The sequence below is a fragment of the Camelus dromedarius genome, chromosome 12 (genome assembly GCF_036321535.1).
Source record: "Camelus dromedarius isolate mCamDro1 chromosome 12, mCamDro1.pat, whole genome shotgun sequence".
NCBI classification, from domain to species: domain Eukaryota; kingdom Metazoa; phylum Chordata; class Mammalia; order Artiodactyla; family Camelidae; genus Camelus; species Camelus dromedarius.
In genome coordinates, this window is record NC_087447.1 from 4517067 (window position 1) to 4529151 (window position 12085).

Genomic DNA, 12085 nt, shown 5'->3' on the forward strand with positions numbered 1-12085 from the left:
AACAAATAATGGACTGATCCCAATGGGTATCAACTGCCATGACTCCATCTCCCCAAGTTAAATGAACTTTCAGAAACGACTTTTCCCCTCCCCAGGGAAACCTTCAGTCTTCTGTAAGACACAGTGCATAAACTCAGCTGCTGCTGTTATTACTGGTAAGGGGGCGTTTATTCCAAGCACTACACAACTACATTCCTCAGCATCACTTCCCATTCAGAAGAGGCTGTGTCACAGCGTTTCGTGAACTACGTCTCAACACGGACAGCATTTTCAAGCAGACTCCCGTGACTTGCTCATACTCCTGTCACACTGCAGACAAGAGCAGTTTCACCAACTCGTGTCAATTAACAAGGGCATTTCTGGTCATGACGAAAGCACTGATCTCCAGGCCACGTATCTGCGTCTGGAGAGGACACAGTGCATGCCTCCTAATGACCACGTGCTTCTGCAGTGGCTGGGTCGCTGCCAGAACGAACTGCCTCTCACCTTGACCGTCTCTGGGATTCTGGTGTAAATGCAATGTGCTTTTCCTCCCAGATATCCTCCTCATCAGAGCCGCCATCATCAAACTGCTGTATTCTTTCTTTACAACATGCTTCAAACAAGGCAATATTTCCCTAAATAAAAACAAGAGAGAAAGAGCGAAACAAACTTAAAAATCAAGTCATTTTCTCTAAAAATTACCAATGTAAATTACATTATTCCATTTCCTCACCACGTATACCAAAATAAAATGTAAGCATCTAATGTCAACTTCTGTGTAAGTGACAACAAAAAGTTCCCTCCAAAAGACTGGCTTCAAAACTAGCATACAAGAAACTGCGACTGGCTATGTATAACTCGCCTTCATCTAGTGAAAGCACCATTTGAAATCTAGGAGCCTCCCTGCCCACCCACCTGAGATGCAGTCACAGATTTACCCCAACAGGAAAAGCAACCTGTACCACTTCCTCTGCTTTCACAGTCCAGACCAGTCAGTTTACACCTTATCACAACAGCAAATCAACAGGTGGTCTCACATGCTAACTGACATAAAAATCAAGACTGTGCCCATTCCAATGACAGTATTCTCATGTCAATCTGCTGGTGTGGCTGACTTGGCATTTCACAACTGCCTGGTGATGAGAGGCTGGCCTTGATCTAGCCCAAGTTTCTCTCTTCAAAACTTTCAGATGTAAAAAGCAGCAGGCTGGAGTCAAACTGCAGCCTTTGAACTTACACTACAACCATGTCTACACTGGCAAGGGTCCCACTGAACACAGCACTCATATGCAGGCTCTAGCAGAACCCTGTTCCCACCTGTCCATCTCCCATATGCCTTATTGCTCATGAAAGGCATTAATACTTACACTTTCATTTGTGTTGAGAGTAAAATTGATGTCTGATACCCGATCAAAAGAAACACTGTAAACAAAACAGAAGTGTAGGACTAGTTAATTATCTACAGCCTCAGAAAAAGCATTCATGAAATTTTCCAAATTTAAATATTTACACTGTCATTAAAATCTCCGTAAGTGAAAACAAACTGTGCTTGCATGAAATGATATCTCCTCCCTTGGTATTAAGGAATTTATATAAGATAGGAAGGCTGGAACAGAAGCCTTCTAAGACATATTAAACATACCCTGAAACCTTCCTACAAAAGATTTTTAACATCCATGGTAGCAACCTGGCTCCAGAGGCCACACTTACATAACCAAGAAAAAGGTTACTTGCAAAGAAGAAACAAGTTAAAACGTGAAAAGGGTCGTAGAAGCTGTCAGACCCTGAACTTTCTCAGGATATAGCCAAATGCATACATAAAATACACAGAGCCTCCTGAAATCTTATGTTATAATGTGGCATAATCAGGAAGAAAGTAGGGAACAAAAGAATCCATAGCCTATTGAACATAATCTTTGAGTGGGTGGGGCTGTCTTACAATTTCTACAAGACCTGTTCTAATCAATCATTATTCCAAGTACCCCATACAAATTCTAAAGACTGTGTGTGGATCCCTACCTAGCAACTGTTCAAATAACGAGTCTAGACAGGCAGGTGCTGACGTGCCACGTGGGGAGACCTGCAGGCTCTGGTGTGAGCGCTCTTGGGTGTAGACACACACCGAGTGGTGGGTCCTTGCTCCTTTTGGATTTAAATGAGCCGATTCTTAGGGCAGCTGAGGGCCTTCAACCCCTGCTCTGTTCAGTGGAGCCCCCGGCCCCTGCGCCAACACGGCATGCTGTGCGGCACAATCAGAATGCGCCACAAAAGTCTTCTAGCTTCTCGCCTGGTATAAACCACAACTTGCGACAAACAGCAGCCTCCACTGGCTGCAGTGCAACCAACTACTGAGCAGCCAGTGCTCAGGAACCAGAGCGACGCTGGGCGTTCGCACCCATCACCGGGGAGTCCCCGGGGGGGATCCCTGTGCCCTGGGAGCCATAACGCCCATCTCGTAAATACTTTGTTTATGAACACCTCTTGTTTCCCAAGGTCAGGTGCTTGACCAAATGGTCGTTTTCATGTCTGTGGTACACAGACCACACACCTTCTACTCATCAATTCTGCCCAGGACCAAAGACTCCCATTTGTGCACTCCTCTTACCCTGCCTGCCTGGCTCTTGCGGGAAAAAGACAAAAAACAACAACAAAAACCCAACTCTACCTTCCGGCTAGCTGCCTACAGGAGAACGCTCGCACGTGAGGGGAACCGCTCCAGCCGTGAGCTAAAGCCCTCCTCACTGTGTGTTGCAGAGCCAGGCTTGCTCACGCCAGTAAACCAGCGCACGGCTCACCGCTTTGCATGCCGCTATCTAGCGCTGTAACCTACGAGTGGAACAATGATGTGAGTCCCTAAATCGAATAAAAATTAACCTCTGTGACCAACGTCCAGCCCAAAGGCAAGCCCTCTTTGTGGGAGTGACGTTCTATTCCTGCTTGTCCTCTGAGTGCTTTCAGGCTGGACTGGCTGGAACTAAAGGAGCACTTGGGAGGGCAGGCTCCTCCCAACTCACGAATGCAAGAGTTCTAAGAATCCAGGAGAACCACAAAATACCTCACAAAGAGCAGAGTGTACTAGACAGTTATGGAAACAGAAAAATATACTCACTTGCCAATGTCATCTTGATCTGCAAACTTCTCATCGTTGAAGCCAAACTGGTCAATAAAATTGGACGTCATTTGTTGCATCTGATAATCAGAAAAGGCCTGGCAACCCCAGGACCAGTGACAGTGATATAATGATTCTAATGACATTCTACATACTATTTGCCCATTTGTGTTCCAGAAACCATCTTATCTATATAGCCATATGGCTTAGAAAGTTGGTGTGTGTGTGTTTTTTTTTAAGTCAAATAATTTCAGACACAATTTACTCCCAAAAGGAAAAGTTTGGATTTCGATCCACAAGTTATTCTAATGCACATGTCATGTAAGAAATGTTAAGTGACCTCTATTCCCAATTATCTTTAGAGAAAGGTTTGGGTCTAGTTCAAAAAAGGTGATCAAGTGACATGTGCCAGTCTGAAATTATAAGGTGTTATCAGTCACCTCTGAACACAACCAACCTTAAGATCAAACACGTTGGTAACCACCCACCCTCCCTCTCTGCATCTCCCCACCCCCAATCCACTACAGCAACATGGCACCAGAGGAAAAATGACTACTCATCACTATTACAACCCTACAACACAACGTTCAGGGACATTTCATTTTCTTAAAAAAAGATTTAAGTCTTACAGGCCCGGAAGAGAAGAAAAGTAACTACTATCCTACCTTAGAGAGAGGACAGAAAGTTTTAGCACTGATCCAGAATCACTCTGAAAAGACTACGACACTGAGAGCTCCATGGAGGAGCCAGTTCCTACACCATTTCTGGAGCGCACCATGCTCACGTGGGTTTTCTTAGGTGAGAAATGGGCAAATGTTCAGATGTACTCCACAGAAATGTTACTATTCTAATTCAAAGCAATAAGCAGGCCCAGGGGAGCAAGTGAAATCGGTAAACATGTCCTCCGTTCTCGACCAGGAGTAAAGAACACATGAGGAGGAGTGCCCCTCCTCATTCTTCCCCAAGTGACAGGCTTGGAGACAAACAGCGTGCGAGCTGCCACACAGATGGGGCTGCACACGACGCGACAGCTCTTTCCCCAGGTGAGCCTGCGCCAGGGGCGCAGGCAGCAGCCGGTGGCTAAACTAAAGGCATCACTCCTGAGGCCATGTATCAGGAGGCAGCTGTAACTGAGTTCCACCGATTTCTGAGCAGAGCCCACGGACCCCACCCTGCAGAAATGCCTCTGCCGATGACTCCTGATTACTCATTCTGGTGGCAGGGAATTATGGCATGGATAATCCAAATTGTGTAAAATTTTAAAAATAAACCTTATATTTGGCTTTGGAAGGCATCTTTTCCTTAGGTCTAGAAAATGCTGTATCGAGCTCACTGAGGACCTAAAACCTCACTTTTCTCTCACTCGAGGTACCCACTGCCCCAGAGCTCTGTTCACCCTCACATTTCATGCTGCCCCCTTCTTGCCCAGAGACGATATCACATGGAAGCTTGGGGCCACCCTCACGGGCTGCATCTGGTAAGGGAACCAAGGCTGTGGGAGATGGGGTGAAAGTAGAAGGAAGGGGAGGGACCAATTCTGGGAGGCTGGGCTGAGTTCTGGACGTATGAATGGAAAACAGAAGTAGAAAGAAACCAATTCCTCTGAATTGAAGCTTTATCTGTAAGGCAGAATGGACGGTTGGTAACTTTAAAGATGTGGTAAAGAATCACGAAGTCATTCTTCTGAGCGAGCAGCATAAACCAGGCTCTGAGTTTACTTACAGATTAGAAATTTGGTGGCACAAGTGCAAAAGGTCCTTTCCAACTGTTTTGATTTCCGTTTTTTTCTCTTTTAAATGTTTTGTACCTCTAGAGATCATATTATGAATCTTTTGGGTATAAAAGGGAAGAAATGTTTCCAAAAGTATTCCTTTAAATGCTTCATAATACTTTAACTGCTTCATAACAGAATGCAAATACTAAGCGTTTTATAAGTACATGTGTGAATGCATACATGTGTGTACATGCAGATGTGAAAACACACACATACATGCATATGCGCACACACATCTGCACCGTCTGCCTTCTAGGGAGACACGGGGCGGCTGACAGCCAGCCTCCACACAGCAATGCAGAGGAAAAAGAAAACCAACGAACTAGTCCTTTCTGGTTCTGACTCCATTATAGCTTCTAGGAAGATACAGCCAGCAAGGAACTTAAGTTTCAAATCTGACTTTCACTAATAAAGCTATCGTGGCTTATTAAACCCACGTAAGTGAAGACTATTACTGTAGTCTATTTAAAGCTTTATAAAAAGTGCTTTGGACTCTGAGAAATCCAAATCTGGAAAGCACCATATGGCTGTGTAATTATTAAAAATTTTTAATTATAAAAAAAAAAAGGAAAAAAACTCCCTCACATTTTCCAGAGCCTGGGACTGTTCAACTCACTGAGAAGGGAGCCCACAGCTTCACTAGTGAGCCTCTGTGGGGTGCCGGCTGGGCAACAGCACCCTTGTCCGCTTCACCTGACCTGACCACCTCCGAGCACGCCTGCTGGGCAGGGCGCAGCAGGGGCAGTGAGATGAGCGCTCCAGAGCCCACCCGCGGCAGCCAGCCCCGACTGTCCAGCCGCCGCACAAGGAGGACCTCCTCAGGAAGGCGGGAGAGCCCAGCACCGGAGGCGAGGAAACCAGAAGGGCACCAGCGCTGCAAGGTACTTGGAGCCAAGCCAGCCCCACAGGTTTGCTAAGCGGCCTGCCCTAAGCTCCCTACACTCGGGCTTTTACCAACATTCTGCTAACTTCAAAGGTGAACAGGAACTCGAAGTTGATATATATATAAAATATAAACTAACCTGATTATAATGGAGACCAGCATGAAATTCGTAAATTAAGGCAGACTTGTATTCTCGAATTTAAAGAAAAAAAATGCTTTGGAGCCTATTTCTTATTTTCAAAATGCTCCATGACTGATCTATAGTTTAACGTGCAAAGAAAAGTTTACTGGAAGTCTGTCAATCAGAAAACGGTAATTACCTTCCTACCTTTGGAGGGTTACAAAAGTGGGTAAGCCCACAGGAATAGGAGCGTGGTGTTAGTAAGGCAGTTTTGTGACTGCGATTGCTTCATATGTACATCAGCAGTCAGCCAAAGCAAAAAAAGACAGAAATTTCTCCCCAGAAAAGCTATGACCCTGGACCCAGATTTCATGAGAAGTGAGGAGGTCTGCTTTCCAGATACCGAAATGTCACCATCCTCAATTATCAGTGGCCCAGAAGTTCCAAGCTTATTAGTTAATTTACAAATAGATGTTTAGGGCATTCTTTTCCTTAAAGCTATTCACCAGATCAAAATCACCTTGAAAATGCACATTTTACATCATCAAGCGTCATTACAGGCGTGGAGCAATGGGTAGCACTGGGGCTCACACTAGGCTGAGTGGACTAATTCCATATTGTCCAGGTGCTTCAGCACAGAGGAAGGCTGCCGTCAAGGTGCTTCCTGGGGCGGCAGCAGAGCACTCCAGGGTTGGGAAAGCACTCGTAGGCCTGAGAGCTCAGGATGAGCCAGGGCCATCCCGGGTGCGAGGGTGGGAGAGGGTGTCGGTGAGGGGCTGTGAGGGAGGGGCTGCTGCACTCTCCAGGTCCCCAGGCTGCTCAGCAGCTCCCCTCATGGGCTGGCTGCTCCGTGCCCCTCACCTGGGAAAGCTGGTTTCCAAAGGGCAGCAGTGTGAAGAATCAAGAGAAGCCAGTTAGCTGCCAAAATGCTACTTTGGACCTATTCTGAAAACACGAATGTTAAATTGCCTTAGTATCAAAACCAAGCAGTTGCTTTGCTCAACCTACATTGGAGTATGTCAGTCTACTTAGATGCTACTGTAATCATCAGAAGCTTCGTCCTGGCCCTGGAGAAAGAGGCTTAAAGACTGAGAAAAAAGCAGCTAAGTAACATTCAGTGCTAGATGGAAGGTGGCTGTGTTAATTCCACTGCCACACAAAACAAATGACAGGCCACGGCGACCCGGTCCTGACTAAGGGCAGCTTTCCCTATGAGGAGCTGGTAACTTTCAAAGGGGCTTCCAAATTAGCACCCCAACCTGATATCCAGTCAAGAGAGTAAAATCATCTGTCACCTCCCCAAGAAGCACCAATGGATGATAAATTAGTATCCTTATTTTTATATTCTGTTTTCTCCCTCACAAAGATAACAAGCAGCTGATAAATGGAGATCAATTTGGTTCAGGGATATTTGTGAAAGTTACTTTCACTGACATTAGAAGTCTTATTTTTATCCACAGATCTCTACTATAGGAATCTTTAAGCAACAACTCATCTATTGTAAAAGTCTGCATAATGAGCACATCTGAGATACTCACTCAGCTATTCAGAGTTCATTCAAACTCCTGAAAATTTACCCGACTCATCATTGTTACCAGATCTGAAACATTCCCTGGATAATTTATAAAATATCATGATTAAGATTTACATGATCAGCATAAACCTTCCTCTCACGTACCCAACAATTCAAAAAAAAAAAAAAGTTTTTGCCTAACTAATAAGTAACCCCAAATCACACCCTAATGCACAGTCTGACTCCAAAGCTGGATTCATAAATGGCAACTAAACTAAGCATTTAAAACAAAAACAAAAAGCAAAACTTTAGGCATGACTCACTTGCTGCAAAGAAGAATCCTGTGAGAAACCCGTTTCTTTAAAGTCAATTTCATCATCACTGGATGAATGAATATGGCAGGTTGTAACCTATATGCATAAAAATGTAAAAAACTATTTAACAGAGAGAAGTTTTGGACATTTGTATCAGCATTTTTATGGAAAAATCACATTTAGTTTTTCTCTCAATGTGTAACAATAGCAAGAACAAGAACAAGTAACAGCTAAGTTGTAAAATCCACCCAATAATTCAAGTGTACCCTTCACTCAACCAGAAGGCGTGGCTACCTGTCCTTCCGCCCCCGTGGTCATTTCACTCACTGGTAACATCACCAGAAAACACGTGAGAGATGAGGTACTCTGTTTAAGTGATTTTGGTCATTTTCTCCAATTAAATGTTTACAAAGGGAAGGGAGAAGTAATGGCTCAGATAAAATATAAAAATATTAAATATGCCAAGCCTGAAGGGTAAACTGCAATTCCTAAGGATCACTAATGAGCCAGTAGAAAGGTCGGGTTTAAATACAACCATTTCTCTTTAAATTCTTGCATTTCCTGAACATTCTGAGAAAATCACTGTTCATAGGCTCTCAATATGACTCGAGCGAATAGTCCCCTGCTCAAAAAAGACCCAAAATCTTCTGCTCCTTAAAACATAACCCCCTGCCCTCACAATTTAAAACCAACTCACATTAATTAAATAAGCAAAAACATAAACACAAACTGCTCACCAATTCACGGTAAGTGATTTCTGTTAATTCATGAGTGTATTAACCATTAGAAACGAGAACACACAAATGACTAAACACAGCACTAGCAGCAGTAACCGCGATGCAGTGAGCGGTCAACGTGAACCATCAGGAAACTCTAAAAACAAGCACTATGCTTCCGAGGGCGACTCGCACTGTGTTCTGAGTCGCTCATCCTGTACTCTCGGCAGAAGTGTCCTGGGCAGAGGGCGCTGTCATCAGAGGAAGACACGAGTGGCTGCTGCCTGCTGACCCGTAAAGCGGTGCCTAACAGCACAGAGTTCCAGAAACTGGCCTGGTTTGCTTTCTGATGTTCCAACACTGATTCAAGAAGCCCAAAGTAGAATCCAAATGGGTCTATATGCGGTGTGACTTACGAAATTCTGAATAGACCACTGCCTGAATAAAATCAATCTCTTTTCCCTTTGTCTAGCCATCTCTGGTAAAGATACTAACTTCAAGTGAATCACCCAGTGCTTCCAGTTAATTCCCTCTCCATCCTCCCTAAGGTATTCTGAATCTGGCCTGATAGAATCAAAGGCAGAACCTGGTCGATGAAGGGAGACTGTCTGAGGGCCAGCCATGGCTTTAGCAAGTCAGTGGGGAAGATACGGGGATGGGCTGCTCCCGGAGAGCCCAGACAGAACGCAGAAGGGAGGTGGTGGAACACTGCTTGGTCATGGCAGCCGACATCTTACGGGGTGGCTGCAGTTGAGAGCCGCTCAAGTGGTTCTACTGCAGTGGATTTAGAGGAGCTTCGAGCTACCTGGCTGGCAGACTAATACAAGAATCATATTAAGCCCGTGTGTGTTTTAGGGGTGCAACCCCATGTGGGGCACAAAAGTAGAAGACAACTGCAAGAGCAAGCCAGGTGAACTGCACAAGAGAGAACAAAAAAGAAGAGCTGGCTACTCCCAGCATGTCTTGTCTAAGCACACGTATCCTCATTCACACTTTTTGCTACAAAATAAGATTTTATCAGCTCATTAATTAAGATAAGAAACTAGATTTTGTTGAGAAACTACTATGTGCCAGACACTGTGACCCCTTCACAGTCTCCTTAACTTGTATCTTCAAAGCAATTAAAACAATTCCTTTCTCCAAAAATAAACTACTGCTTTAAGAGGTTATGATTAATAATGACAGAATGCACGCAAGCTTCAATTATGTTACCAAAGGATATGGGATTCGATTCTACCCATTCCATGCCGGGTCTGAACCCGTCATTAATAAAATGAGCTAAACGATGATGCGATTTACCTACAGGGGGGAAACCTGTTAATTGGAATCCCACTAGCTCATCACACAGGTGTATCCACCATGGAGTCCCTGATCCAAACTTCCAGAACACACCCCTCTGAGGCATCTCCATCTCAGTAGATGCCTCTGTCATTCATCTGCTTCCTTAGCTAAAATCTCAGGCCATCTTCTTGCTCCTGTCCCGCTCACACCTGTCCACGCTACTGTCAAATCCCATCACTTCTCATCAAGTCCGTTATCCCCTCCTGGTGCAAGCCTGTAACCACAGTTCTGGAAAGTTTCTCTTGTCCGGATTAACGTTGTATTAGGCAGCTAATCAGTCTCCCTGCTTCGATCTTTCACCCCAATATAGTCTGCTCTCAACCCAGCAACTCCGTAATGGTCTTATAAATTGTGCATCAAAGTATGTAGCTCTCAGTTCCAAACCTAACGGCTTTTCACCTCATTAAGATCACAATCCAAGGAGCATGCCGTCAGGCTCATGAGACCCGGCCTGCAGAGTCCCATAGACCTCACGTCCCTCCCTCCCCCTGCGCTCTGGTTCAGCCACACTGCCGACAAGCCAAACCCTGCACATACCAGGCACAACCCACTCCTGGGGCTCTGTGCTCGCTTGTCCTCTCTCACCTCCCTCAGCCTCTACACAACAGTGCTCAGTGACCTTTCCCTAGACCACCTAATTTTAAGGTGCACATCCACCCCAAACACACCTGCTCTTCCCCTAGTTGGTTCGTCCAGCTGTTCACCCACCTCCACTGAGGCAAGGATTTCTGCCAGTCTTGTTGAGTGCAATCTCCTCAGTGTCTGGCACACAGCAGCCACGCAAATACTTACTGAATTGATGAATAATCATAATAAATCCCTAAATGAGAATACAGAATGATAACCTTTTAAAAAGTAACAAATATATAAGAACATTCTTGCCAAGCAAGATGTAGTCTAAGTAAACTATACTCTTGATGCAGCAGTGGAAAAAAAAACTTTTGAGACGTACCTTTCTTTCACAATAAAATTTCAGTTTCATTAACTCTTGTTACAGGGAAAAGCAAACAAGAGTCTTCCTCCTTGTGGCTGATTAGGGGTGCTAGGAACACCGAAAGCATGACTTGACTGGTAAGCTCTGAGTGAGAGGCAGAAGCAGTGGCCCCACCATGGACCCCCAGCACCCACATGCCTGTGGCTGGTCAGACACGCACTCTCCGAGGTTCTACCCCGACCTGCTGGAGCATCTGTATCACTCTATACAACCTCCATAAACTAGCTCAAAAACTACCTTAACACTTAAAAAAATTCTCCCCCTTAAAGAGGAAGGCAGAGAATGAAACAATCCTCTTTTCCAAAGTCAGTTTAAAAACGTCTCCTGCATCATCTCTGTTTACTCTAAATCCTCACCAGTTTTTATAGTTTGGGGGCTTAGTCAAAACAGCGCGGTCTCTGGATGTAATTAAAAGACCAAACTTTATTCATAATAAACTCCCAACATAAAAATATAAGGAGTATATGGATCTCTTGGGCATATACTTTGGCATGATGGGGTCAAAAGATTAAAGCACTTCAAAGATCTCAGCGAGAAGGTAATCAGCATGTTGCCCTGGAAGTGACCAGAGCCTGAAGAAAGATGCTGCCCGAGAAGACACGGGCGCTTGGGGCAGCACAGCTCAGCCTGCACACACGAGCAGTCCCCAGGCCTGCAGCCAGCACAACAGTGGCTGTCTGCTGCGTAAATGACAAATCCTTGCTGTGACCAGACAACGAAGAACAGACCAGGGCAACCTAACAATGTACTAACTCAAGCATTTGGTGCTAACTACAGGCTGACTCAAGTCTCATGAATATACCTGAGATAATTCCCAGAAAGCTATCTGAGCCATCAACCAAAAACCAACTAAGTCAAAGCAGTGTATCTAATCTACCTAATTGGGGAGGGAGGTGGGGGATAAGCAATCTATTACTTAACTGCCGATTTCAGTGATGAGTGAATGTACCTGAAACAATCAGAAGGGAAATGCTCTATCTGGACTTCCCACTACATTATGAGGTGGGCACGCTTTCTGCATGACATTTCTACAAGGGCAAGACCCACTGCGTTTACCAAGTTGTATTTATACCACTATTCACAACAGTGCATTTTCCCTGGAACGTGGTACCCAATCCTGCTGAGATAAAGCCTGGAACATTCTGGGTAGAAAAATGGAGATCCTGGAGGCTGTAGCTCAAGTCTCCTTGGTGGTCTACGATTAATTAAAAACTTGGAACACTTATATCCCTAAAAATGCTACAAAGCAAAACTCTCTATTGTAAGACTTAACACTAACTGGAGGCAGTGTTTTAGTACTAGGTATGTGAGACCAAGGAAGTGAAGAGGGATCCTGAG

At 44.8% G+C, this 12085-nt stretch overlaps 1 protein-coding gene across 21 annotated transcripts in view; it reads right to left on the reverse strand.

The window, feature by feature from the left end:
• The window catches only part of PPP6R3 (protein phosphatase 6 regulatory subunit 3), a 114642-nt gene that overhangs the window by 18775 nt on the left and 83782 nt on the right, over positions 1 to 12085 (reverse strand). For 11 of the 21 annotated variants that reach the window (XM_031448397.2, XM_031448392.2, XM_031448391.2 and 8 more), the window contains 4 exons: positions 7706 to 7792; positions 3092 to 3189; positions 1350 to 1404; positions 487 to 617 (listed from right to left, as the gene is read on the reverse strand). In XM_031448397.2, the coding sequence (XP_031304257.1) occupies positions 487 to 617; positions 1350 to 1404; positions 3092 to 3189; positions 7706 to 7792 (371 nt within the window). The remainder of the gene's footprint in view (positions 1 to 486; positions 618 to 1349; positions 1405 to 3091; positions 3190 to 7705; positions 7793 to 12085) is intronic. The other 10 variants (XM_064492040.1, XM_064492041.1, XM_064492037.1 and 7 more) reach the window with 5 other exon arrangements.